Source organism: Symphalangus syndactylus, chromosome 9 (genome assembly GCF_028878055.3).
Source record: "Symphalangus syndactylus isolate Jambi chromosome 9, NHGRI_mSymSyn1-v2.1_pri, whole genome shotgun sequence".
NCBI lineage: Eukaryota > Metazoa > Chordata > Mammalia > Primates > Hylobatidae > Symphalangus > Symphalangus syndactylus.
This window is the reverse complement of record NC_072431.2, coordinates 82,025,355-82,052,819: the sequence shown is the minus strand read 5'-3', so window position 1 is coordinate 82,052,819 and position 27,465 is coordinate 82,025,355. Positions and strand designations below refer to the sequence as shown.

Here is a 27,465-nt window from a genome sequence, read left to right as displayed (position 1 = left end):
AATGTTTCTTTGTTGATTTTCTGTCTATAATACCTGTTCAGTGCTGAAAGATATTATAGATTTTCTGTCTATAATATCTCTTCAATGCCTGGGGACATTGAAGTCCCCAGGTGTTGTTATATTGAGGTCTATCTCTCTATCTCTCGTAATATTTGCTTTATATATCTGAGTGCTCTTGTGTTGGGTACATAAATATTTACAATTGTTTTGCCTTCTTGCTGAATTGACCCTTTTATCATGATGTAATGACCTTCTTTGTCTCTTCTTACGGTTTTTTCTTGAAATCCATTTTTTTCTGATATAGCTACTCATGCTATATTTTGGTTTCCATTTGCATGGAATATGGTTTTTCCATCCCTTTATTTTCAATCTATGTGTATTTTTATAGGAAAAATGTGTTTCTTGTAGGCAGCAGATCATGGAGTCTTTCTTTTTTTTTTCATTTGGCCACTCTGTTTTTTGATTGGAGAGTTTTGTCAAATTACACTCAATATTATTGATAAATAAAGATTTACTCCTGCTATCTTATCGTTTTCTGTTTGCTTTGGCATCTTCTCATCCTTCTTTTATTCCTTTATTGAAGATGATTTTCTCTGGTGGTATGATTTAATTTTCTGCTTTTTATTTTTTTGTTTATCTGTTGTATGTTCATTGATTTGAGTTACCATGAGGCTTACAAATACTATTGTATAACCCACTGTTTTAAATTGATGACAACAGTGATTGCATAAACAGGCAAAAGGAAACTACTAAAAACTCTAGGTTTTAACCTTGTCCTCCAGCTTCTTAACTTTTGTTGTTTCTCTTTAAGTTTTTTGTACTATCTATGTCTTCAAAAGTTATTGTAGTTATTATTTTTGATTGGGTTCATCACTTAGTCTTTCTACTTGATAAGAGTAGTTTACACACCACAATTACAGTATTATAATATTCTGTGTTTTTCTGTGTGCTCACTATTACCAGTGAGTTTTACACTTTCAGATAATTTCTTATTGCTCATGAACAACCTTTTCTTTCAGATTGAACAAATGCTTTTAGCATTTCTTGTAGGACAGGTCTGGTATTGATGAAATCATTCGGCTTTTCTTTGACTGGGAAAGTCTTTTTTTTCCCTTCATGTTTGACAGATATTTTCACTGGATATACTCTTTTAGGATAAAAGTTTTTTCTATCAACACTTTAAATATGTCTTGCCTTTCCCTTTTTGCCTGTAAGGTTTCCACTGAAAAGTCTGCTGCCAGACATATTGCAGCTTCATTGTATGTTATTTGTTTCCTTTCTCTTGCTGCTTTTAGAGTCCTTTTTTTATTCTTGACCTTTGGGAGTTTGATTATTAAATGGCTCGAGTTAGTCTTCTTTTGGTTAAATCTGCTTGGTGTTGGTAATCATGGTTTTTGCCATTAAAAGTAATTACTTTTGGCAATTAAAAGTAATGACCACGATTACATTTGCACCAACATAATATAAGCTTCTTGTACTTAAATGTTGATATCCTTCTCTCAGTTTGGTAAGTTCTCTGATATTATCCCTTTGAATAAACTTTCTGCCTCTATCTCTTTCTCTTCCTCCACTTTAAGGTCAACTCTTAGATTTGCCCTTTCGAGGCTATTTTCTAAATCTTATATGCATGCTTCATTCTTGTCTATTCTTTGTTCTTTTGCCTCCTCTGACTGTATTTTTAAGTAGCCTGTCTTCAAGCTCACCAATTCTTTCTTCTGCTTGATCAATTCTACTGTTAAGAGGCTCTGATGCATTCTTTAGTATGTCCTTCCTTCCTTCCTTCCTTCCTTCCTTCCTTCCTTCCTTCCTTCCTTCCTTCCTTCTTCCTTCCTTCCTTCCTCTCTCTCTCTCCCTTTCACTTTCTCTTTCTCTTTCCCTTTCACTTTCCCTTTCTCTTTCTCTCTTTTTTCTTGTTTTTTTTTTTTTTTTTTGACAGAGTCTCACTCTATCACCCAGGCTGGAGTAAAGTGGCACAATCTTGGCTCACTGCCTCACTCTATCACCCAGGCTGGAGTGCAGTGGCACAATCTTGGCTCACTGCCTCACTCTATCACCCAGGCTGGAGTGCAGTGGCACAATCTTGGCTCACTGCCTCACTCTATCACCCAGGCTGGAGTGCAGTGGCGCAATCTTGGCTCACTGCAACCTCTGCTTTCCAGGTTCAAGTGACTCTCCTGCCTCAGCCTCCTGAGTAACTGGGATTACAGGCACGCACCACCACACCTGGCTAATTTTTGTATTTTTAGTCAAGATGGGGTTTCCCCATGTCACTCAGTCTGGTCTTGAACTCCTGACCTCAGGTGATCTACCTGCCTTGGCCTCCCAAAGTGCTGGGATTACAGACATGAGCCACTGCACCCAGGCATCAAATGTATTTTTGGACTCTAGAATTACTTCTTGATTCTTTTGAAGATTTTCAATCTCTTTGTTAAATATATCTGAATAGAATTCTGAATTCCTTCTCTATGTTATCTTGAATTTCTTTGAGTTTCCTCAAAACAGCTATTTTGAATTATCTATGTGAAAGGTCACATACCTCTGTTTCTCCAGGATTGATCCTGCCTTAGTTCATTTGGTGAAGTCATGTTTTCCTGGATGGCCTTGATGTTCAGAGATGTTTGTCAGTGTCTGGACGTTGAAGAGTTAAGTATTTTAGTGTTTACAGCCTGGGCTTGTTTGTGCCCATATTTTTGGGGAAGGCTGGGCTACTGTCACAGTGACAGCCTTTTTGCTTTCTTCTTTGGCCCCTTCTCAGCTGCTAATGTCTATCTAACTACCTAACATAACCACTACCTGCCTACCACCTATGTTCACTCAAGGCCCTAGGGCTCTACAATCAGCAGGTGGAGAAACCAGCCATGTTTGTGTCCTTCCCTTCGGGGTGGTGAGTTCCCCTAGGCCCTGGGTGGGCCCAGAGAAGCTGTCTGGGATCCAGGGATTAGAGTCAAGTATCTTAGAAATCTACCTGGTACTCTATTTTGCTGCAGCTAAGCTGGCTCTCAAACCACAAGACAGAATCTTTCCCTCCTTTTCCTCCCTTTTGACTGTCAGAGGAGCCTCTCTCAGTGGCCACCATCACCACTGGCTCACAGGGAGTTCTTCAAGGCCATTGCTGATGTCCCTTTAAAGCCCAAGAATCAGCTTGTGATAAATGCTGCCAGGCCTGTGACTCACCCTTCAAGGCAGTGGGCTCCCTTCTGGCCCAAGGCAGGTCCAGAAATAATGTCCAAGAGCCTAGGCTTGGACTCGGATACCCTAAGAGCTCACTCAGGTACCATAAGTGCTCCACCCCACTATGGCTGAGCTGGTACATAAGATTCAAGACAAAGTCCTCTTTCCTTTGCCCTCTGCCCTTCTCAAGCAGAAAGATTATTTTATCATAGCCACTACAGCTAGGAATGTGCTGGATCTCTCCTGAAGCCAACACAACTCAGTCTCATCCAAGGCCCATGGCATATTACCTGGGTATCACTGCTGGTTATTCAGGACTCAAAAGTTCTTTCGTCATCAGGTGATGAATCCTGCCACCACTGGGTCCTTCCTTTCAAGGCAGCAGGTTCTCTTCTGGCTGAAGTTATTCTGGAAATGTCATCCGGGAGCAAAGGCCTAGACTGGAGGCCTCATGAATTTGCCTGGTGCCCTATTTGATTGTGGCTGAGCTGTTATCCAAGATGCAAGACAAAGTCCTGTTTATTTTTTGCTCTCCTCTCTAACAGAAGGAAGGAGCCACTTTCATTGCCACCAGCTATGCTGCCTTGGGTTGAGGGAAGGGTGGTGCAAGAACTTCCTTAGCTGACCCCACTGGTGTCTCCCTAGGTCACGTGCCACCCTAGTCCACTCGCTGTAATCCCAGCCTAGAATTAGGATTTGCCTAGGAATTTTAGTCCTTGTGTTCTAGGCTCCCTTTCAAGTTTACCTAGGACCCTAGAGCCCTTTAGCCAGAGATGGTGAGGCTTATTGAAACTCAGGTTTCAACTGCTGGGATGGATGACTCCCCTCCGGCTAGGGCTGGTCCAAATGCTACCTCCATGTGTGGGCACTGACTGAGCCCTGCATGATTTTGCTCTCTGCTGTGACAGGGCAACATTTAGTTCAGTGCCAAGTCCCCCAGTCACTGTGTTCTTCCTTCCCCAAGTGCACAGATTCCCTCTCCACACCATACAGCTGCTGCAGGGGTATGGGGGAGGGATGTCATCAGCGATTCATGACTGTCTCTCCCACACTGTTCAGTGCCTCTTTTAGTCATATGAAGTTAAAACCAGGTACTGTAATTGCTCACCTAATTTTTGGTTCTTATGATGGTGCTTTTTTGTGTGTAGTTAGTTGTTAAAATTTGGTGTTTCTGCAGGAGGGACAGTCAGCGGAGGCTTCTATTCTACCATTTTGTTCCACCTCTATTGTGATTTTTGATGAGAATATGGAAAAACTAAAACTGATTAGCATACCCATTACTTCAAATATTTTAACTTTTTTGTGATAAGCACATTAGACAGTTACTTTCTAGCAATATTGAAATGTATAGTACTCAATTATTAGCTGTATTTAGCATGTTGTGCAATGATCTCAAAATAAAATCAGATTTATTTATTCTATCTAATTGAGCCTTTGTATGCTTTGACTATTATCTTCTAATTCTCTTCACCATTCCGTCTTTGGTAATCATGATTCTACTGTCTGTTTCTATGATTTCAGTTGTTTTAGATTCCACATGTTAGTGACAATATGTGGTATTCGTTTTTCTGTATTTGACTTATTTCCCATAACTTAATGTTCTCTAATTCTGTCCATATTATCACAAATGACATAATTTCTTCCTTTTTAAGGGCTGAATAGTATTCCATTGTATGTATATGTATATATATGTATGTATGTATGCATATATATTTTTTCTTTATTCATTTTATTTATTTATTCATCTCTTGATGGACATGCAGGTCGATTCCATAAATTAGCTATTGTGAATAGTGCTGCAATGAACACGGGAGCACAGCTAACTCTTCAATATAATGATTTCAAATCTTTCAGTTAAATACCCAGAATCAGAATTGCTGGGTCAAATGATATTATATTTTTAGTTTTTTTGAGTGATCTTTATACTTTCTCTTTCATAATGTTTATACTAATATACTTTCCTATCAATAGTGTGTAAGGGTTCCCTTTTCTCCACATCCTCACTGACACTTGTCTTTTCTCTTTTTGATAATAGATGTAACAAATGTAAGGCGATATCTCATTGTGTTTTTAATTTGCATCTCCCTAATGATTAGAGATGTTGAACATTTCTTCATGTATCTGTTAGCCATTCAGATGTCTTATTTTTAGAAATGTGTTTCTTGCCCATTTCTTAATCAGATTATTGGTTTTCTTTCTGTAGAAAGTTTGTTTAAATTTCTTACATATTTTGGATATTAATAGCTTATCAGATATATGGCTTACAAATATTTTCTCCCAATCCATAGATTGTCTCTCCACTGCTGTTTTCTTTGATGTGCAGAAGCTTTTTATTTTGATATAATCCCATTTGTCTTTGTTTCTATTGCTTGAGTTTTTGGACTCAAGTCTAAAAAATCATTGCCCAGACCAAAGTCATGTAGTTTTTTCTCCTATGTTTTTTCTTCCCTACTAATTTTATAGATTTGGGTCTTATGTTTCAATCTGTAGTCTATTTTGAATTGAGTTTTGCATATCGCATAAGATAGGTGTCCAATTTCATTCTTTTGCAGGCTGTCTTTTCTGAGAGCTTTCTGAATAAGTGTAGAACATGAAAACAGGCCCTGTCTCATAAGCAGCCCCCAGTGTTTGCGGAGCAAAGTGTCCTGTCTTCCGGTTGGAAAGCTTCCTTCCTCTCTGAGCCGGGGTTCAGAGGACATATGCATATGTATGGGGGTGGATACAAAGTTTACCTACCTTTTTTTTCTTCATATATTCTCTATGATTCGAATCCTTATTATGATCTGAGCTGCAGTTGTGATAGTTTTTGGTTGTTTTAGTGCCACACTTCACTTCTGTCTTGTAACTATTAAGATACCTTCTAAGGTTATTATTATACTGCTTTTTTGTGGGCTGAGTTTTTGTTTAATTCTATGGGCATTTTAGGGAAATATTAGAAATGTCATTCCTTAATGACATCTAAGGTTGGAAGTTAGAGCTTTGGTTTTGAATAATAAATCCGATAAGATAAAGTGTGAATCACCATGGGCAAAAACCCTCTTTTCTTCAGATACCTAGGCAAGGGACCATGGGGAATGAAACAAAGAGAAGAGCTGAGGAGTTAAAGAAGCAGAAATGACATATGCAAACATAGATTGGGTACCATAGAACCATAACTCTTGACCAGGGCAGTGAAAAAAATAGAATCAAATATAATTTTGAAGTACAGATGTTTGAATCAGGATTTTCTGAAGAGTGACATGTTAATAAGCAACAGAGAATATGAAAAAGGAACCACTGGGGGCTAGATGCTGTCTTTACTTTTAGATGTTATTATTTTATTTTTTGGTGTTTGTTACATGTTCAAAGGTACATATGCATCCTGAAACTGAAAGGCATAAAGTTGTGATTTTGATATAATTTGTTACCTGTGAATATGGTAGATGGTTGCCAAAATTATGTAGCATAAATAATATAAACATGTGGTATCATCCTCTGTAATGATACTAATATATTGTGATTTCCAAAAAGAATGATGATGCCTTATAGCTTTGAGTTATTACATATAGGTATGTATATATATATGTCTGTGTATCTACATATATATATTATGTGTGTATACATATATATATATATATATATGTCTTGTGGTATTGCTTTAGCATTTGCATTTGGCATGATCATTTAAAATATTTTTAAATATGCAATGCATGTCCATGGTGTAAATATCCAGGCTATAAAAAGGTACAGTCAAGATGTGTCAAAGGCACTGAAAGGTATAGTTTTCCCCAGTCATGCAGCATTTCTCTTCACAGATATCTTGTTTAGTTTTGTGTACCTTCTGTGTGTAGATTTGTGTTACAGTGAGAAGGAGTTGTTCTTCAGCACATTCTTTCCAATTTCTAAATAGTAATTGGTCATTGTTTGCTCATCTGTGAGGTCAGTTTGGGTTATTTATATTTCCTGAAGAAAGAGAGGGTTAAAGGCTAGGGTGGAAAAGTATTGGGTACCTAGTCAGAGTAAGGAAATGTGTCGTTAAGGTCCTCCCTCTCTCCTCCCATAATGAGGTCTCAGCAGAGATGATGAAGGACTCAGCTAAAGAGATAAGAATGAAGTCACCTGGGCTAGAAATGCCAATACATGTAAAAGCATGACTGGCCAAAGGAGCCTGAGACCTTGACTGGGACTTCTTTCAGAGACTTCAATGTGTTGGCTGTGCACCAAGTCTCATAGAGGAAGGGCAGCTTTCCCCCATGAGGCCTGTCAAGGTACAGATTTTGTGATGGCTTGTGGTCAGGACTGAAAAGTCGCATAAGTCTTTAACTAGAAGCAAGACTCCTCAAATCCCCCCACCCCAATTATGTTTAATTATATCTGTGTATGGTCTAGCTTTTGTTGTTTTTGTTTACTGCTTGTGTGTGTGTGTGTGTTTGTGTGTTTTGCATGGCCTCATCTTTCTTCTCATAATTTGGAGGATTTCTAGCCTGTATTTAGCCTCTCTGGTTTCCTCTACAAATATAACTCTATATAATGCTTGGTTTCCTACTTCTTTACAGGGACTATATTAACTCTTCAGTATAAACGATAGCAAAGTTATTTAGTATATCCCTAACTCCACATGTCATCTCCTCTCTTTCTTTTTAAGTAGATCTCCTTTCATCTTTTTCCCTCTAGCTTTTTTCTTTTGGAAAAGCATCATGGCATGAAACTAGAAGTGAGACTTGGACCCACAGCCAGAGGTTCTGGATGCAACACATTCTCAGATCTAGTCTAGCACATTGATTTGGTCCAATGTAACTGTCATATATGGTCCTGAATTCCGACCCCTTTAAATTTGTAAAATAATAATAATCTCAATTTGTCCATGTCTTTTTTTTTGAGGTAAAATACATTAGAATCTCTGAAAGACACTGATGGGTTTAAAGAATGGTATAAAACTGAGGCATTATCATCTTATCGCTACTGGTTATCAACAGCTTATTAACAAAAAAATGAAGCTTTTTTTCCTGATAGCTGTAGTTTCAACTTTTTTTTTAATAATAATGATTCTTAGTATATTTTGACACATAATATAGTAAAGTAACCTGTGCTCACATAGGAATTTTTTTTTAATATCACTTTAGGAAAATAAAAATCTTAGTAAGTTTACCTTCCCTTGCTTAAATATCTAAAAATATCAATCAGGTAGAGAATAGTTGTACTAACATTCTCAATCTATCAATCTCTTATAAACAGCAAAGTTTTGGTATTTCTTTATACAAAAATTCTTATATAATTAAAAAGTTAAATAGATTAGAAAATACATTAGAAAAATTTGAAAAACTAAAGTTTAAAAACCCTCCCTAACAATATCTATCATGGAATTAATAATACATTTAAAATTTTTGAATCTACGTATATTTGGAAAATAATACAAATATGTGTAAGCTATATTACAGACAATTGTTATGTGAATTGGTGTCTCTCATATTTACTATACAGAATCTGTAAAACTTAACAGTGACTTGCTTGATCTCTAACATTAACTTTGTGGAAGAATTAGATTTGGTAAAGGAGTTCTAAGAAAACTGGAACTGTGCTGTTTTCTGGATAGTTTTTAAAATTGAACCTGTGTATGTCATAAATTAAGACACCAAATGAAAGAAACATTAAATGAAGTCTGAGCAACTGCGGAACCGGTGATAAACATAAGCCACCATTTGTTCTTTAAAAACATGTCTTTGATATATTAGTCTCTTTCTCCAACAAATTATTCAGTGGGAAGATTGCAGCTGCTATGAACAGAGCATGTGTGTAATTTAATGAGCTTTTTTTTTTTTCCAGTAGTTTATAACATTTTCATGGGCAAGAACCAAAAAAAAATCTCAGGAGTATGAAAATGTAATTGTGTGTTAATTTTTCCCGTTTTGAAAAGATGTAACTTAATCAGATTTGTGACGTCTCCCTCAGCCAAGTACAGAGGAAGAAAATGAATAAAAATCATTACTGAAGTCCCTAAATGAATGACTGTATTCTCTTATGTTGTAATTGTACTGATGTTTAAATACCAATCTGAAATACCTGAGAGAACTTCAACTTGTATTAGAGGGTTAAATGGGTGTGTATGTGTGTGTGTACCTTTAAACCGGGGGAATAAACTTATTCTACCTTTCAAAGAAGAAGATAAGGCCGGGCGTGTTTGCTCATGCATGTAATCTCAGCACCCAGACTCCATCTCAAAACAAAACAAAACAAAAACAAAAACAAAAACAAAGAAGAAGGTAAAAACATATTCCTAATCCATATGTAAGAAACAAATCAGCATGAGAGCATCGGAATCTTTCTAAAACAATGTCAAGCTGTCATGGAGTGTATGCTCCCTGAAGCTGTCTTTGGATTCAATTTCTTTGGTTTTGGTCACAGGCTCAGGGCCTTCTCCTAACAAACACATGGCCCATGTTTAAGAGCCAACAAGACCAGCAGACAGCAGCCTGTGACGTTCCTGTTAACACACAGAAACAATTCAGATATTCAGGATCCAGTCATTTGATGAGAGGGCGGGTGGTAAATTGGGGGTTAACCTTCCTATAAAGTATGGCCAGTGGCAGTAGAGAATCCAGCAGTTTGGAAGCAGATGAATTTAAAATACTATCTGGAAAGCAAATCAAATCAGGACCATTGAGCTGTTCTTTCTTGACTCTCATTGACCTACTTTTACGGTTTACAGACTGCTGATAATATAAAGGAAAGTAAATGCCTGCAGTGAGAAGGTTCTTGATCTGGCAAAGACCCCTTGGAGTGCTCCAAACATTTTATTTAATTTCCAAAATTTCTTGATCTGTTATGTCATTAAATAAAGAGGGAGAAACAGCTAGTCAGCATGCATCATGATAAAAGCCACTTGAAGCTCACTTTTCTATCCTACCCAGGACTAAAAAATGTCTTGCCTTTTCAAGTGGTGCTGAAGCATAAAGCATACAGTTATGACTTTCACTGCTAGGTTGAGATAACTGAAATGCAAGTGCATGGAAACTGTAAAATGGATGTGAGCATTTTCTAATAATATCAGTATGATTGACAGTGATTTTGATTAAGGAGATGTTGGTTAGCATCTCACAGAGATAGATTAGAAGATTTATATAGATGAGCTCACTACTTCTAGGTCAGTCAGAATGAGCTCTGGTTTAGATAATAAACTCTTGCCTTGCTGAAAGGCTTTATTATCATATGACCTCCTTTTGTATGCAAATCTGCACAAGGCTGTACCCACTTAGTGCTTCCATCTGGATTATAAGAAGACACCATGGAAAATGGGTCCTGTTCACTTAAACTTAGTTGTCAGGTTGGTCTTCGTAGATCCTTAATTGCCCCCAAAATTCACATAAAGAAATTTAGCTATTCACAGAGCAGCAGGTATTTAAGCTAAAAAAATAGAGCATGGGAAATCACAGTACAGTTTGACTTAACATGTCTTTAAAATGCTATTTGAGTACTGACCTCTACTGTGGTTTAGCACACTCTGGATCCTCTCCACAAACATTCTACTGAACTACTTATAGGGATAGACATCACTGCTTAATAAAATCTAAAGAATTAATAGATATGCTGTGTGCGAAAGTTGAGTGAGGTGATTCCCACTAACTGCAAAGCAAATGCAACCATTTTAATTGTACAGCACACAGAAGATACCCTGCTCTGAAAGTGGAAGTAAAGGTTCTTCATTTGTTTTCATTATGAAGTCATGCCCTTAGTTTAAAAATATAACCTAAGTAATTAAAAATTAGGCAGCTGTCATTGAACTGGATGATGGGTTGCTTTGAAGGCAGAAAGACCTTTTCCATTGTTGAATCCCTGTGTTCGCAGAGTGCTGTATTTCTTGCTTTGAAGTTGAAAGATACTGAGTAGAAAAAAACGAGTATGGGCCTTGGGCAGTGCAGAGGCTAGAAGGGTGCTGGGGTCATTGGACAATGCAAAGAATATCTGAATATGTATTCCATATCTTTATATGTTTTAGAACATTTAAAATATATATTATATGGCTTTACATTGTTAAAGAGCTCATTGAGTTTGGGGAGTAGTTGGTAGGAGACCATCCAAACACATTCTATCAGAACTTATATAAAACCTTTTTAAACATGAACATTTGTGCTAGGTGATTAATTAATGTGTGGAGATTACCAACAAGTTTTAAAATATCAACTTAAACATTGAGATATATAATAGTCATAAATCATAAATATATGGGTTGATGAACTTTTATAATATTGGCATACATGTAACTATCATCAGGAGAGAGACCTTTGGCAGACCCCCAAGAAACTCCCTTCATGACCCTATCTAAACCAAAGATAAACACTGTTCTGCTTTTATTAGCATAGGTTAGTTTTACTTGTTTATAAATTTTATATAAATGAGATCATACAGTTTATATTTTTACATGAGCAATTTTTTCCTATAAAATCATATTTGTAAAATGCATCCATATTGTCACATGTTGCAGTAGTTTTATTGTCATTAATAATGACAGATATTTGTTATGAACAATCCCCAATATGCATATGAATGAAATTTCCTCCATAGAGCATGTGTGTGTTTAGCTTTTGTAAATACTGGTAGTGTTTTGGTTAACTAAGACATAATTCACATACTATCAAACTTATAATTTTTTAAATGTAACAATTCAGTGATTTTTACCATATTCATAAAGCCATACAATGATTTCCACTAACTCTAGAACATTTTCATTACCTTGAAAAGAAACCCTATACCAATTAACAATCGTTCCCCATTGCTTCCCCCCATCGTCAACCATTAATCTACTTTCTATCTCTATGGATTTGAGTATCCTGGAAATTCCATATAAATAGGTTCATACAATAACTTCGTTTTATCTCAAATTCTTTTCCTGTTTTATCATAAAAGAGTATTGAATTTTGTCAAATTCTTTTTCTGAGTTTAATGAGATGTGTGGTTTTTGCACTTTATTCCATTAACATGGTATAGATGATTGGTAGAATCAACAAATGATTAATTTTATATATTAAACTAACTTTGCATTCCTGGAATAAACTACACTTGAGCATAGTGCCTGCTTGTCTTTATATGGGCTGGATTTGATTTACTTGTATTTTGTTGAGGATTTTTAAACATCTATTTATAAGAAATACTGTTATATAGTTTTCTGTCATGTCTCTAGTTGTGGTATCAGCGTGATACTGACCTTATGTAATTAGTTTGGGAATTTTTTTTCTCTTCTACTTTTTGAAACAGTCTAGAAGCATTAGTGTTAATCCATCTTTAAATGTTTGGTAGAACTCACCAGTGAAACCATTTGGTACTGGGCTTTTATTTATGAAAAGGTTTTTTGGCATTGTTTTTATTATTATTGTTACTAATTCAGTATCTTTACTTGTGGATCTGTTTAGATTTTCTTTTTCTCATTTGGTCACTTGCAGTATTTTCTGTCTTTCTAGGAATTTGTCCATGTTATCTAAATTTCTTAGGATTTTGGCATATGAATATTTAGAGTATTAAAAAATTTTCCATTTCTTTAAGATTGGTAGAAATGTTTTATTTCTTATTTTAGTAATTTTAATATTCTTGTTCCCTTTTGTTGGTCATTGTAGCTATGAGTTTGTAGATTTGATTGACCTTAAAGAATCAAGTTTTGATTCTGATTATTTTCTTTATTATTTCTTCCCTATTTTATTTATTTCTGCTCAAATAATTATTTTTTTTATCTGTTTTCTTTAGGTTTAGTTTGCTTTAGTTTTTCTAATTTCTTAATGTAAATGGCTAGGTTATTGTTCTGACATCTACCTTTTTAAAAAATAATACAGATATTACAGCTATATCTTCTCTTTATGCACCTTTTTAGCTGAATACCATGTTTTGGTGTGTTGTGTTTTTGTTTTCATTCATTTCAAAGTATTTTCTAATTTTCCTTTTGATTTCTTCTTTGACCCATTGGTTATGAAGGAGTATGGTGTTTAATTTCTATACATTGGAATTTCCCAAAGATTGCTTCTGTATTGATTTTTAATTTTAGTCCATTGTAGTCAAAGAACATACTTTGTATGATTTCAGTCCTTTTCACTTACTGAGTTTTTTTGTTTGTTTTTTGATAGACTGTTGCTCTTTCATCCAGGCTGGAGTGCAGTGGCATGATCTCGGCTCATTGCAACCTCCACCTCTCCCGTTCTAGTGATTCTGTGCCTCAGCCTTCCAAGTAGCTGGGATTACAGGCATCTGCCACCATGCCCAGCTGATTTTTGCATTTTTTTTTTTTTTTTTTTTTTTTGAGACGGAGTCTTGCTCTGTCACCCAGGCTGGAGTGCAGTGGCGCAATCTTGGCTCACTGCAAGCTCCGCCTCCCGGGTTCACGCCATTCTCCTGCCTCAGCCTCTCCGAGTAGCTGGGACTACAGGCGCCCGCCACCACGCCCGGCTAATTTTTTTGTATTTTTAGTAGAGACGGGGTTTCACCGTGGTCTCGATCTCCTGACCTCGTGATCCACCCGCCTCAGCCTCCCAAAGTGCTGGGATTACAGGCGTGAGCCACCGCGCCCGGCTTGATTTTTGCATTTTTGGTAGAGAGCGTTTTTCACCATATCGGGCAGGCTGGTCTTGAACTCCTGACCTAAAATGGTCCGCCCACCTTGGTCTCCCAAAGTGCTAGAATTACAGGCTTGTGCCACTGCACCCAGCTAATAAGTCTTTTGTTTGTTTGTTTGTTCTTTTAATAGCCAAACACTTGTTATATTCTGGAGAATTGCTTCTATATACATTTGAGAAGAATGTTCATTCTGCTCTTTTTGGATGGAGAGTTCTAAGTCTCTGTAGTTGCTTAGGTCTAGTTATCTTGTTGTATTGTTCCAATCTCCTATATTTTTGTTAATCTTCTAGCATAGTTATTCTATTAAATATTGAATATAGTGTATTGAACTTGTTCTATTGTTGAATTATGTATTTCTCCCTTTAATGCTGTCAGCATTTGCTTTGTGTGTTGTGAGGCTCTGTTCTTAATTTCATATGTTTTTATGATTAGTCTATCTTCCTAACGAATTGACCCTTTTATTGTTACCAGATGTTTTTCTTTGTTTTTAGTAACTATTTTCTTCAAGTCTATTTTGTTATATATTAGCAGAGTCACCGCAGCTCTCTTTTGGATACTGATTTCATTGTATATCTTTTTGCATCCTTTTTTTTTTTTTTTTTTTTTTTTTTTGAGACGGAGTCTTGCTCTGTCGCCCAGGCTGGAGTGCAGTGGCGCGATCTGGGCTCACTGCAAGCTCTGCCTCCCAGGTTTATGCCATTCTCCTGCCTCAGCCTCCCAAGTAGCTGGGACTACAGGCGCCCGCCACCACGCCCGGCTGATTTTTTGTTTTTTAGTAGAGATGGGGTTTCACCATGTTAGCCAGGATGGTCTCGATCTCCTGACCTCGTGATCCACCCACCTCAGCCTCCCAAAGTTCTGGGATTACAGGTGTGAGCCACTGTGCCCGGCTGCATCCTTTTACTTTCAAACTGTTTGTGACATTGATTCTAAAGTGTATATTTTATAGACAGCATACAGTTGGATAATTAAAAAAAAATCCAGTCTGCCAATTTGTTAAATGGTAGGATTAATTGATAATTATGTGGTAATTACATTAAATGTAAATGAGCTAAATAATCAAATTATTAAGATGGTAAAATTGGTTTCCACCATTTTACTATTTCCTCTATATTTCCTCTATATTTTTCATTCCTCTGTTCTTCTATTACTGCCATCTTTTGTGCTAAATAAGTATTTTCCAGAATACCACTTTAAGTCCTTATTGTGTTTCTTTGGTATATATATTTTTGAGTTATTTTCTTAGCAATTTTCCTGGGGATTGCAACCAACATCTTGAGTTAAAATTCTCTAATTTAGATTAATACCAACTTAATTTCAATAGTTTATAAAATTGTGTTTCTATATAGCTCCTCTCCCATTTATGCTATTATTATTACAAATTATATTTTTAGAGATTGTGTGCCCATCAGCATTGATTTTTAAATTATTCTATTATGGAAATGCATTTAACTAAAACAGAAAAAGGAATTACAAGAAACATGTACATTTATCTTGTCATTTATATTTCTTTATATGATAATCTTAACCAGTGCTTTTTATTTTATTTTATTATGTGGATTCATAATGTGGATTCATAAGTTACTGTTAGCACTTTTCATTTCAACTTAAAGACTTCATTTAGTAATTTTGAGGCAGTTCCACTGTCAATAAGCTCTCTCAGTTTTTGTTGAGCTGTGAATATCTTAATCTCTCATTAAATTTTAAATGATAGTCATTTCTTCTTTATTTCTTCTTTACTGTAGAATTCTAGGCTAGCTTTTTTTTTCTTTTCATCTTTCAACACTTTATGTATGCCATCCTACTGTGTTCTGGCCTCTGTGATGTCTGTTAAGAAAGCAACTATTAACCTTCCTGGAGATTCTTTGTACACTATGAGTCACTTCTCTAATTGCCGTCATGATTCTCCCTTTGTCTGAAGTCTTTGACAGTTTGATTATGATTTGTCTAGGTATAGATTATTTTGTATATATTATATACATAAGGATCTCATTCCTGAATATATACAACATTATTATTTTCTTTCAATCTTTATAACTTTCTTTTTCTTGCCTTATTGCACTGTCCAGCACTGGCATTATAATGTTGAATAGAAGAGGTGGTAATGGGGACCTTACTTTTGTTTTTGATATGAAAGGGAAAACTTTAAATATTTTATGATTAACATAGGCTGGGTGCAGTGACTCATGTCTGTAATCCCAGCACTGTGGGAGGCTGAGGTGGATGGATCACTTAAGGTTGGGAGTTCAACACCAGCCTGCCTAACGTGGCAAAACCCCATCTCTACTAAAAGTACCAAAAAATTAGCAGGGCCTGGTGGCACACTCATGTAATCCCAGCTACTTGGGAGGCAGAGGCATGAGAATCACTTGAATCCTGGAGGCAGTGGTTGCAGTGAGCTGAGATCGTGCCACTGCATTCCAGCCTGGGTGATGGAGTGAAACTTTGTCTCATAAAATAAAATAAAATAAAATAAAATAAAATAAAATAAAATAAAAGTAAATAAAAATTTTATTATTAACATAAATATATAGCTTCTATGGACTTGGCATACATTTTAAAATCAGATTAAGAAAGTTCTTTTATATTTTCCTTTCTAGCTTGTAAAGTACTTTTTTTTCAATTTTTGACTTTTATTTGTTTATTTTTATAAAGAATATATTTAGAGACAGGGTCTTGCTCTGTCACCCACCCGCTGGAGTACAGCAGCATGATCATAGCTCACCACAGCCTCAAACATCTGGGCTCAAGTAATCTTTCTGCTTCAGCCTTCTAGCAGGTGGGACTACATGCCCAGCTATTTTTATAAGCAATAATTTTAACACTTCACTATTGTTTCTCACCTTTTCTTTATACTCTTGGTATATTATGTTACATTAAATAATTTTTAAATTTATTTAAAAAATATCGAATTCATGGATAAAGTTGACTTGGTCAAAATTTAATACCCCTTTATAGATCACTTGATTTAATTGGGTAACAGTTACTAAAATTTTGTGATGATTATTATATGAAATTATCCTGTGAATTTTACTTATTGTAACACATTTGCCAGGTTTAATTTTCAAGGAATAATGGCCTCAGTAAGTAACTTCAAAATTGTTTCCAGCCTGTTTTCCAGAATAGTGTATGATCCATGTAATTTTTACATAGATGTTTCAAAGAATGTCCTAATGAATGCATTTGGGTCTAAATTTATCAAAACAATTTTAATTAATGATTCAATTTCATTTTACATGTAGAAATTTTTAGGCTTTCTATTTCTTCCTTTTCTTGGTATATTGTGTTTTAAGGGATTTTTCTATTCCATCTAAATTATTCCATTTCTATGCAGAAATTTGGTGCATAATATACTAAAATTTTATTTTTAATATCTATCTTAAGTGATGTTAGTATTCCTGATACTGGTATTTTGTATCAAATTATATTAATGTTACTATTCATTACTATGTTTAAAGTACTCTATTACTGTCTTAATTTTGCTTATTATTAACTTTCTAGTTCTAAAATTTTTATTTTATTTTTTAAACAGATTTCAATTTTCTCATATAATTCACCTCTTTTTCCTCTTTTTTGTTCATTTTTCCTCTTTTTTGTTCATTTATTAATTAAACTATGTTAAAGTCTATGTCTGATAACTCTAATATCTATATCACTTGTGGGTTTATTTTTATTTTATTTGTTTTTTATCTTATTATTATTATTTTTTAGTGGTATTCCTGGTGTATTCATTTGCTAGGACTACTGTAAAAATATACCACTGTCTGGGTGCGGTGGCTAATGCCTGTAATCCCAGTGCTCTGGGAGGTTAAGATGGAAGGATCATTTGAGGCTAGGAGTTTGAGACCAGCCTGGGCAACATAGTGAGACTCCATCTCCACAAAACAGAAACAAAACAAAACAACAACAACAGCAACAACAAAACATTTAATTAGCCAGGCCTGATGGTGCATGTATGTAGTCTGAGCTACTTGGGAGGCTGAGGTGGGAGGATTGCTGGAGCCCAGGAGTTCGAAGCTGCAGTAAGCTATGATTGTACCACTGCACTCCAACCTCAGCTACAGAGTGAGACTCCATCTCAAAGCAACAACAACAAGAACAACAACAAAACACAAACTTAATTGCATAAATCAGGAAAATTTATTCTCTCATGGTTCTAGAGGCTTGAACTCTGAGATCAAGCTGTTGCCATTAGTTCCTTCTGATTGCTGTGGGGGAGGGATCTGCTACAGGCCTGTCTCCTTGGCTTTGTAAATGGCCATCTTCTCTCTGTGTGTTTATATAGTCTTCCCTCTGTGTATGTGTCTGTGTCCACATTTTCCTTTTTTCAAGGACATCGGTCATACCCGATTAGAGCCCACCATAGTAACCTCATTTGAATTTGATTTTCTCTGTGACATTTTATCTCCAAATAAGGTCATATTCCAAGGTACGGGGAGTTAGGATTCCAATATTATTATTATTATTATTATTATTATTATTATTTTGGATGGGACAAGATTCAACCCATAACAACGGATAAAGTTTGATTAAATGAAAACATTTAGAGTCTCTGGATGATTCTGTTTTACTTCAAAGAGAATTCTCTTTAGCTTTGATATGGAATTAGAATAGATAAAATTATCACAGAAAATTCATCTCAGAAAATGGGATGATCTTACTAAATACATTTTTTAAAAGGCTTGTCTATTTTTACATTTCTGGAGCTTTCACTGTTCAATGGCCCTGACTGAAAGCCACGTTTATTTGCCAGAGTCCCGACACCTGCATGTCTGCTTAATGACAGTTTCCGTTATCCCAGCTGGTTATTCCAGGTTTGTTATAAATTTGATAGGTTTATTTACTTTTTAGATTCTTAGAGTTGTGTCTTGATTTCTCTCTTCAATTATACACCTGCATTACTCATACATTAATGAACATCTCAAGCATGAGACACCTAGAGTTACAGGGTTTTTCTTACTTTCTTGCCCCTGGGATATTGGCCTCTCAAGTCCTATCTGCTCTGGTAGCCCTGAATCTCAATTTTTATCTCTTCCAAAGACTAATAACAGCTTTGCTTAGCTCCTCTGCCTTTTAGCAGTCACTTTCTCCACAACATCATTACTTCTTCCTCATTGTATATGTGTGGTTAATATTTCGAGGAAAAAGAAACAAAACACTTGTCTCCTCTCAGTGAGTTTTTCTTCTTTTTGGGATTTGAATCTTTAATTCCTAGTCTTTAAATAGATTTTTCTGCATTTTATCCAGCTGTTCCATTGTTTTATGGGCTATTGAAAACAACTCCCATTTTAGCATCAATTTTGATAATAAAACAAAAGGATAATATAGCACATGGATGATATATTTGAAGCCACAGATAATATATACATTAACATTTATAAATATTCCCCTATCCAGAAAATACTTGAAATCTGAGTTTCCAGTAGACATTTTTTTTTTTTTGCATAACACATATAAACATTTTATGGTACATACTTACACTTAACATTTATTCATTGTCTATCTGAATTATAAACTTAAGTGGATATTTTGTATTTTTTTCTGGCAATCTTGCTCTCTTTAGAAGAATGCATAAACAATAATACATCAGAATAATTATGGTACAAAAGCTGATTGGAGCACTACGGAAAGATTGGAACTAAAAATTATACATGGATATTTTTATTATTTAAATATAAGGGAATGCTTTTTTAAAAGTTGATACTCTAAAGACTTAAAGGTTAAAATTTTATGACACAAGTGTGGAAACATTCATGATAAATGTGCTAGCTGAATTTGAAAGATAGGAGAATATGGATGTAATAGAAACTAATGTAAAGGAAATTAAGTACTCGGTAGATCTTAAATTCTGTTTTCTCTTATATTTATCACATACAACAGAAATAAAAGTGCAGAATATTAAATTAGCGCTGCCAGCAATAAACTTGAGAAATTGTTCTACCGTGTAGATTAGAAGCCATTGACATGATGAGTAAGAGAATGGTATACAATGTAGAGGATGGAGAGATACATTTAAAATTTATAGCTTTTCCTGTGGGGCAGAGATGTGGAACATGAAAAAATGAAACAAAAACTCTACTAAAAAAGGTACTGAATTGTGGTTTTTGGTACAACATTTAAAGAGCTTGCAAGTTCTCACTTTCATTTTCACAACAGGAAAATACCTTAAAAACTAAAAATTATCAACTCTTCTTAGATACCTCAGAGACTTGAGGTCAGAAAGTAAACTACTGCCCCAGTACTAGAGAGACAGTCAGGGGACCCCCTACACCCGTGGGTTCATATCCATGGATTCAACTAACTGTGCCACAAAATATTCAGAAAAAAAGGGATGATTCTGCCTGTACTGAACATGTACAGACTTTTTCTGTTGTTAGTATTCCCTAAAAAATAAAGCATAACCACCGTTCATATAGCATTTACATTGCATTAGGTATTATAAGTCATCTAGAAATGATTTAAAGTATTTGGGAAGATGTATGTAGGCTATAAGCAAATAGTACACTATTTTATATAAAGGACTTGAGCATCCATGGATTTTTAGTATCCAAGGGGAGTCCTAGACCCACCCCCCATGGATACTGAGAAACGACTGTACTGGAAGGAAGCCCGGGACTGTGAATCAGGAGACCCAGAAGCAGAAGTCACCATATGAGGCCAGGATCAGTAGGAACACATCAACTATAATCAAAAAGTGATGTAGACTCAATGTGGACTAACTTGAAAGTAGCCTTGGGGGCTCCTCACTGGTGAGTATTACCTACAGGAACCCTACCAGATTCTCAGTGTGAAAACAGGAAAAATCCTTTCATGCTTTCAGCAGGAGGTAATTATATGGAAATATGCCCAGACCTCTGTAAAGCCTTAGAAAGACCAGCCCAAAGGGGAAACTGCTTTTCCAGAGCCTAACTGACCTGGGAAAAGGGAAATGCCCAGCTCAGGCTCTAGAGGACTGAGACATGATTGTGGGAATATAGAACTCTTCCCCTCAACCACCTCCTCACCACCACATCAGTGGAGCTCCTGTGTAATAACCAGGGACTAAGAGAACTACAAGCCTCAGGCTCTAAGATGGAATCTCTAGGCAAACCCAAAGACACCTGGCTATAAACACAAGGACACTAGAACTAACACCACTGAGACAGCCACCAGTAAGCACAGTACAACTTCTAGTAAGATAAACTCAAACCTCACACTAAAAGCCCAAATACAGCTTAACAATAAAGAAATAGACATCATCTAAACTATGCTGTCAAACCACAATGGAATTAAGCTAGAAATAAAAAATAGAAGGATAGCTTTAGAAATCTCCAAATATTTGGACATTAAATAACCTATTTCTGGGTAACACACACGTCAAAGGAATCAGAAAAGAAATTACAAAATTAAGCTTAAGTGAAAATGAAATTTAAACCTATCACAGTTTGTGGGATATGGCAAAAGTTGTGCTTAAAGGAAAATTCATGGAATTTGATGCATCTATTAGAAAAGATGAGAGACCTAAAATAGATAACCTAAGTTTATATGTTACTAAAATAGAGGGAGAGGAGCAAATTAAATTGAAAGTAAGCAGAAGAAAAGAAATGATAAAAATTAGTGGAGAAATCAAAATTATAAAAAGGAAAATAATAGAGAAAAATCAATGAAACCAAAAGCTGAAATCAATGAACTAAAAGATGAAATAAATAAAATTGATAAACTCCTAGTGAGATTATCCATGATAAAAAAGAGAATATAAATTACTAATATCGAAAATCAAAGATGTTATCCTTACTAATCTCATGAACATTAAAATATTAATAAGGAAATATTTTGAGCAACTCTATGCCCACATCTTTGATAACTTACTTGAAGTGGGCCAATTCCCTGAAGACACAATTTACCCAAACACAAACAAGGAGAAATAGACAATCCAAATAGGTATATATCAATGAAAGAAATTGAATCAATAACTAATGACCATAAAAGCAAAAGCACTAGACTTAGGTGATCTCACTGGTGAATTCTACCATTTAAGAAAAAAATGATATCAATTTACTACAATGTCCTTTAGAAAATAGATACAGAACGAATATGGTTAACCGTTTTTATGAGGCCAGCATTACCATAATACTGAAACCAGACAAGGACATTACAAGAAAGGAAAACTATAGCCTAGTATCTCTTATGAATATACATGCAAAAATTCTCAACAGAGTATCAAATTGAATCTAACAATGTATGAAAAGAATTATATACTATGACAAAGAAGAACTTATTCCAGATAGGCAAGGTTTGTTCAATTTTTGAAAATCAATTAATATAATCCATTACAACAATAGAATAAAAGGGAAAAATAGTTTGGTCCTATTAACAGATGCATAACAAAATTTTTCACAAAAGCCAACACTTATTCATGATACTAACTCTCAGCAAACTAGGAACAGAAAGGAAATTCCTCAACTTGATAAAGAACACTTGTAATAAACCTTCAAGTAATATCCTAAGTCATGAGAAGCTAGATACCTTTCTCCTAAGTTTGGGAACAAGACGAGGATGTCCTCTCTCTCCATTCTTATCTCAATACTCTGCCAGCAAGCAGTCCTACATAATGCAATAAGATCAGAAAAGGGAGTTAAAATCACACAGATTGTGAAGGAATAAATAAAACTGTTATTGCTTGTAGATGACATGATTATATATGTAGAAACTCCCAAAGAATTGTCAAAAAATACTCCTAGAACTAATAAACATTTATATCAAGGTTTCAGGATACAATATTAATATAGAAAAGTCATGTTTCCCTATATATCTACAATGAATAATTGGAATTTGAAATTTTAAAAACATAACATTTACATTAACAATCCCCAAAATGAAATACTTAGCTATAAATCTAACAAATTACGTGAGGAAAACTACAAAATCCTGATGAAATAAATAGAAAAAGCTCTAAATAAATAGATATTCCATGTTTTGGGGTAGAAAAACTTAACATCAACAAGATATTGGTTCTTCCCAACTTGAATGTTATGTTTAACACAACCCCAATCAAAATCCCAGTGTTACTTTGTGGATATTAACAAACTGATTTTCAAGTTTATGTGGAAAGACAAAAGGTTCATGATAGGCAACACAGTATGGAAGAACAAAGTCTGAAGACTGACATTACCTGATTTTAAGATTTACTATAAAAGCACAGTAATTCCCAGAGATAGCCCCACATCAATACAGTCAACTGATGTATGACAAAAGAACAAAGGCAACCATGTGGGCAAATAATCATCTTTGCAACAAATGGTGCCAGAACAAATGGACATCCACATGCCAGACAATGAATCTGGGCACTTAACTTATACCTGTGACAAAAATTAACTCCAAGTGGATCTATGACCTGATTGTAAAATACAAATTATAAAAGTTCTAGAAAATAACATGGGATAAAATCTAGGTGACCTTGGACATGACAATGTCTTTTTAGATACAATATCAAAAGCATGATCCATAAAAGAAAATGTTGGTAAGTTTGACTTCATTAAAGTACATTTCTGCTGTACAAAAGACACTGTTAAGAGATTAAAAAGTCAATCCATATACTGGGAAAAAATTTTGCAGACCCATGTCTCATAAAAGACTTGTATATGAAATACATAAAGAATCCTTAAAATTAAACAATAAGAAAACACACAGTTAAAACATGGGTGAAAGATATGAACAGATGTCTCACCAAAGAAGACAGATGCAAATAAGTTCATAAGATGCTCAATATCATATGTCATTGGAAAATTGCAAATAAAAGCAACAATGCAATGCATCTATATACCTAACAGAATGAGTAAAATACAGAACACTGACAATACCAAATGTTGACAACAGTGTGGAGCAATAGGAACTCTCATTTGCTGCTGATGGGAATTCAAAATGGTACAACCACTTCGGCAGACAGTTTGACAGAATCTTATAAAACTAAATATAGTCTTCCCACCTGATTCAGCAATACATATTAATAAAAAAACAGTTTGATTATGTATGTAGGCACAGGAGTTTCACACAAAAAATAAGACTCAAGGAGCTGCCCAGATGATTGGGGCTTATGTACCATATGAGTCTAAACAATGCAAAAGGGATTTGGGGATTCTGGGCAGGGGAGGCCAGCTATGGGAAGGTGAGGGGAGGAAATGTATGGTGAACTAGGGTTGTCTCATTATGCAGGTAAGAGTCTCTCCAGTTCAGAGTTTTCTGGGAAAGTAGCTCTCTTTCTGGTAGGGAGACATCTTTACAAATGAAAATTTCCTTTGTAAATGTGAATTTCCTTTTCAAAAGAAGACATTTATACTGAATTTTTAGGCAGTTAAGGAGAGGTAAAGAGCTTTTCCTGTGTCCTCTGGTTCTCAGTTGCCTTTAGCTCAAAATAATTCATACGCCAAAGATGCCTATTTTGGGGTGACTTCTTGTATTCTTCATTTCTCATGAATTGAACCTATTATTGTGAAATGAACTAATTGTTTTAAATAAACTGCAGTGGACTTGTTATTGATGAGCAACATTTTAAAAATAGGTTGATGCCAGTTTGGGAAACTGCTGTTCTCAGCCTGTGCTGCTTCTCTCTGCAGAGACGCCGTGGACCTGTCTTCTGCTGGCACAGCAGGCGTGCTTATTGGCTACTGTCCCCAGCAGGATGCCCTGGACGAGCTTCTGACCGGTTGGGAACATCTCTATTATTACTGTAGCTTACGTGGGATTCCAAGGCAGTGCATCCCTGAGGTAAATCTTCCTGGGGTCTTCTAGATAAAGGGACCCATTGAGGAATGCTTGGTGACCACCTCTGGCTCCAAGGCAGCTCTCTCATGCTATGAGGAGAAGGAACTGTAGCATCAGATAAACCTACCTGCAAGAGATTTTCTAATATGATTATACTGAAGAAAGCATTAAATGTATTTGCCTTATTTACATTATATATTTAAAATGTATCTGTGTGAGGCAATCATGTGGTCGGAGTTAAAGCATAAATACATCATTTATAACTTTGTATCCCCCTTGCTCTTTTCTTCCTAAGTGCCTTTTACATTTATAGAACTACTAACTTGTATTCAGGAAGAAATATCACAAACTCTGTATTTTCAGGGCTTGTGAAAGAGTGGGCACAAATTATGTGTGGAATCTGGAGGACTGTTGGAAGGAATGACTTCCTGATGAGTGGGCAGACAGTTTCCTCCTGCCAGGGATTCCTTTCTGGGTGGCCTTAGGGGAATGAAGGAGTGGCAGAAACTGCAGACCCCCATACCTCCATCACTGCCTGTGACAGGAGAGAGGCAGGTGGAACAGTGAGAGAGCAAAAGACAGCTGCCACTTCTTCTGTGCGAGTAGAGGTCAGCGAAGCAGAGCGGACAGCCTTGATTGATAGCTCAGGATCTTGTACTGTGAGCCACCAAAATTGCAGTTATTTAAGCACATTTTTACCTTTTCTGCACCTCATTATAGAAAGTCTGGGGTGTATGCTCCTCAGATTTCTGGATTCTGAACTAGAAGCAGAAATAAGTGGCTTATATGATGCGTTTGCAATTAGATTCTGCGGGAGAGGGAACATTCTAGGACTCACAGGAGATAAAACTAATAGCCTTTGCCTTCACTGGTCCATGAACATTAATTCTCTGTTCTTTTTTTATAATGCTTCAGCATTTGTTTCTTATTTATGCTTTCTAACTTTAAGTGAAACTAAACAGAATGTCTGCACCTCATTGTAAGGACTCTGGCCCCTTTTCCCATCTCCCGTCTTAATAAAGCAAAGATAACTGACCACCCCACAGAGACCTGCTGGTTGTAGTTAAACAGTTATTGGCATCCGTGACTAATTGTTGGCTCAATTTTTAATTGGCGTTTATCTCTGTCAGCTCCTCTTTGTTAGTTTTTGATGAAAGAGGCGGGTGCTTGGCAAAGGCTTTAAGCTGGCACTTTTGTTTTTTGAGGGAAACATGCTTATGAAAAAGCTCTTGTTAATGTAGGTTGGTGCTTTCTGTCATTCAGGGCAATTGTGTCTTGATATTCAGCTGTCTTACAACTTTGTTTTTCTGAACTGTTCTACCAGGAAAAGTTATTTAAATGGTAACCAATTAGGAACTGCCTTCATTTCCTTTATAAAACTGTAACTGATTTTGCAGACAGTATTGCTACTTGCTCTTGTTTCTAAGATGTCAGCACCCTTTTGCATCTGTTTCCAAAGGAGTTAGCTCATTTTCTGGAAAAAAATTCTCTCTTCTATATATTTTTGGAATATTTAAGTTATAGAACAGGCATATCCATTCTGAGGTGCTTATCACAAGGTGTCCAGAAAGAATTATTATAAAATAATGGAAAATAATAGTTTTATCTTTCAGGATTTATTCCACATCAGGTACTGTTCTAAGTATTTTACAGCAACCATATGAAGTAGATGATTATTCCCATTTTACAAACTGAGAAATTAGACACAATTTAATTGAGACACAGAGACACAGGAAAACTGAGACACCAGAGAAATTAGGCCACTTACCCATGTTCACATGGCTAGTATTTGGCAAGGTTTTGCTTTGAAACCATATAAACCAGCTCCAGGGTACAAGTTCTTGACTAAGACATTACTCTGACACTTAGTTTATTCAGGTTGTTAGTTGTATAAGATGGAATTCCTGGTGGTATCAACAGTTCAGTCTTATTTTTATAACCCTGGGATGGCCAAAGAAGTGGAAACTGTGTGGGGTTAGTGCATGACTTCTCTAACATGGAGCTCCTCCTGCTGCCTGGCTTTCCATTGGGCTGGAATTGGGCTCAACATGTGTGCCTCACCTCTAGGCTTTCAGAACTCATAGATATGGGGGTAATCTTTAGACACATCTGCTGCTCACCTTAGTTGTTTTCTTCAGGCTGCCATCTATTTTCATTGTAACATGGACAGCCACCATTGTAAGCTCTATGATTCTAGCAGAAGACCTTCTGTGCTTGCTGGGAGGCTCCTTTGTTCAGCCTTACAGTCCCCTCTCCTCCTCCTGGGGACCCTCAGAGCCCATGCTGTGGCGGAGCCAGTCCACCTGTGCTCCCCTTGTTGGTCATGTCTAAGTATGGTCAAATTGCTCACTTCCCCAACCTTTCAAAAGTTTGATGAGGTAAGAATAAGACGCCACTTCAAAAAGCTTGAATTTAGGTTTGGCAAGTTAACAATGATTTTCAAATTTCCCATGATTTACACTGCACAGTTTTGTGCAGTGTACATATTTGAGCCTGAATTTAATTAACCTTGTAAAACATGTTATATTAAGTTATGTCACTTGGTTATTACCAAATGATGCAAGAGATGAGGGCTACATAGTCTGGGATGCTAGAGAAAATGTGTAAGAGTTCATCATGCTAGGTAGTTTCAACGTTAGTGTCATACCATAACAAACAAACAGTACTTCTAAATGGGAAGAGATTTGGCAAATTCTGTGTTTTAGTTTTCCCTGGTATAGAAGAGGTATGGCCCCTCATCATTTGAGTTTTGTTAATACCTGCACATTCCTACCAGGGAATATCCCTACTGTGTCTTGCTTCCCCTTATCTTCTCTGAAGACATGACTTTTATCTTTAAGTTTTCTTCCATTCACACAGTCAATTTAGCTAGAAGGAGCTAGAAGTTATAAGATAGTAGGAATCGGGACAGGAGGTCATCTTCAGAGGAAGGGCCAGGATAAACATTTCCATCTGAAATCCTTGGTTACCTTTCCCTACTTT

At 36.0% G+C, this 27,465-nt stretch overlaps 1 protein-coding gene across 1 annotated transcript in view; it reads left to right on the top strand.

Annotated features, from left to right (window-relative positions):
• Positions 1-27,465, top strand: part of ABCA13 (ATP binding cassette subfamily A member 13) — a 514,266-nt gene that overhangs the window by 421,413 nt on the left and 65,388 nt on the right. Inside the window, exon 56 of the mRNA XM_055294536.1 lies at positions 24,336-24,486. Coding sequence (XP_055150511.1) covers positions 24,336-24,486 — 151 coding nt within the window. The remainder of the gene's footprint in view (positions 1-24,335; positions 24,487-27,465) is intronic.